Raw genomic sequence first — 2,500 nt, 5'->3', positions numbered from 1 at the left:
ATCATTTAATGTTGGAAGGATAGAAGATATTTACGGAGATATGACTTGAAAAGTAGGTAGAGAACTAGGTAGAGTGACTCAGAGGGAGACAGACAGAGAAAGAGAAGGACAGAGAGAGAGAGAGAGAGAGAGAGAGAGAGAGAGAGACAGAGACAGAGACAGAGACAGAGACAGAGACAGAGAGAAACGTGGAAAGTCATTTATTGTCCACATAGCAATACAACCCTCAGGACAAGGGGGATATCATATTAAGCATATTGTTGCACCTCTTGAATGGTTCTAACATCACACACACACACACACACACACACACACACACACACACACACACACACACACGCACACACACACACACACATACGCGCACGCGCGCGCAAAATACATACTTAATAATGCACGCACTCACATGCGTACAAATACATACATGAAACGCGCGGTTAAATGTGGATCATCATTGGATTAGTCCGAGACAGAGAGAGTTAGAAAGAGACACACAAAAGCACGGAGGAAACGCACACACTGACGAACAGACCCAGAAACAACACTGGTACCCACCTGAGTTTTCATGCTTCAGATAGAGAGGATCCACGTTGAAGGTACGGTGTAGGGCACCGGAATTCTTCAGCCTGCAACACGGATCTCTGTGTGTGTTCAGGTGTGTGGATACTGCACTGCACTGCACTGCAATATACTCCACAACACTACACTGCACTGCACTACACTGCACTGCAATATACTTCACAACACTACACTGCACTGCACTACACTGCAATATACTTTACGACACTACACTGCACTGCAATATACTTCACAACACTACACTGCACTGCACTACACTGCACTGCAATATACTTCACAACACTACACTGCACTGCACTACACTGCACTGCAATATACTTCACAACACTACACTGCACTGCACTGCAATATACTTCACAACACTACACTGCACTGCACTGCACTGCAATATACTTCACAACACTACACTGCACTGCACTGCAATATACTTCACAACACTACACTGCACTGCACTGCACTGCACTACACTGCACTACACTACACTACACTACACTACACTGCACTGCACTACATTACACTGCACTGCACTACACTACACTACACTGCGCTGTACTACACTACACTACACTGCACTAAACACTACACTACATTACACTGCGCTGTACTACACTACACTGCACTAAACACTACACTACATTACACTGCAGACAGGCAGACAGACTTACTGACCACATGCCGGAGCAATGGAAGCCGGCTGGAAGAGTTGAAGGCAAACAGACAGACAGACAGACAGACAGACAGACAAGCAGACAAACAGACAGTCAGACAGACTGACCCCAAGCCGGAACAATCCGAAATGCACCATTAACCACTTGTTAGGGTTGAAGGCAGACAGACAGACAGACAGACAGACAGACAGACAGACAGACAGACAGACAGACAGACAAACAGACAGACAGACAGACAGACAGACAGACAGACATACAAACAGGCAGACTGATAGATAAACAGACAGACAGACAGATAAACAGACAGCCAGACAGCCAGATAAACAGACAGACAGATAAACAGACAGACAGACAGAGTTTGAATTGAAGACAAACAAACAGACAGACAGACTGACAGACAGACAGACATACAAACAGGCAGACAGACATACAAACAGGCAGACAGACAGATAAACAGACAGACAGACAGATAAACAGACAGACAGACAAGCACACAGACTGACCACATGCCGGAACAATCAGAAGTGAACCTTAAGCCTCTTGGAAAGGGTTTGAAGGCAGACAAACAGACAGACAGACACATAGACAGACAGACAGACAGACAGACAGACAGACAGACAGACAGACAGACAGGCAGACAGACAGACAGACATACAGACAGACAGACAGACAGACAGACAGACATACAGACAGGAAGACAGACAGACAGACAAGCACACAGACAAGCACACAGACTGACCACATGCCGGAGCAGTCGAAGTGCACCATGAGCCACTTGGAAGGGTTGAAGGCGAACGACTGTGCGTACTCTACGCCGCTCATGTACTTCCGGAATTCCGGACAGATGAAGGCGGACCCCGCGTAGGCCGCGTCAATGTGCATCCAGATGCCCTCCTCTTCACCTGCACACGAACGCACGCACACACAAACGCATGCATGCACGCACACACATACGCGCGCGCGCGCACACACACACACATGCACACACACACACACATACACGCACACACATGTACGCACACAATGTAAATAGACACATTCGAACCCGGGACCCTCAGATTGAAAGTCCAGCCACTCGGCTATTGCGCCCGTCTATGTTGTGGATCAGTATCCTGTCGGCGACGCCACATTCATAGCCGTGCACGACGGTCGCAATAGCCGATTGGTTAAAGCGTTGGACTTTCAATCCGAGGGTCCATGGTTCGAATCTCGGTAACGGCGCCTGGTGGGTAAAGGGTGGAAATTTTTCCAAT

The 2,500-nt window shown here is 47.8% G+C and overlaps 1 protein-coding gene across 1 annotated transcript in view; it reads right to left on the bottom strand.

Annotated features, from left to right (window-relative positions):
• LOC143277787 (aromatic-L-amino-acid decarboxylase-like) overlaps positions 1-2,500 on the bottom strand; it is a 213,555-nt gene that overhangs the window by 10,563 nt on the left and 200,492 nt on the right. The window contains exons 10-11 of the mRNA XM_076582690.1: positions 1,987-2,149; positions 556-626 (exon numbers count right to left, since the gene is read on the bottom strand). Of these exons, the coding sequence (XP_076438805.1) occupies positions 556-626; positions 1,987-2,149 (234 nt within the window). The remainder of the gene's footprint in view (positions 1-555; positions 627-1,986; positions 2,150-2,500) is intronic.

Source organism: Babylonia areolata, chromosome 35 (genome assembly GCF_041734735.1).
Source record: "Babylonia areolata isolate BAREFJ2019XMU chromosome 35, ASM4173473v1, whole genome shotgun sequence".
NCBI lineage: Eukaryota > Metazoa > Mollusca > Gastropoda > Neogastropoda > Buccinidae > Babylonia > Babylonia areolata.
Note: the sequence above shows the minus strand (reverse complement) of the source record. Positions and strands in the feature narration are given on the sequence as shown.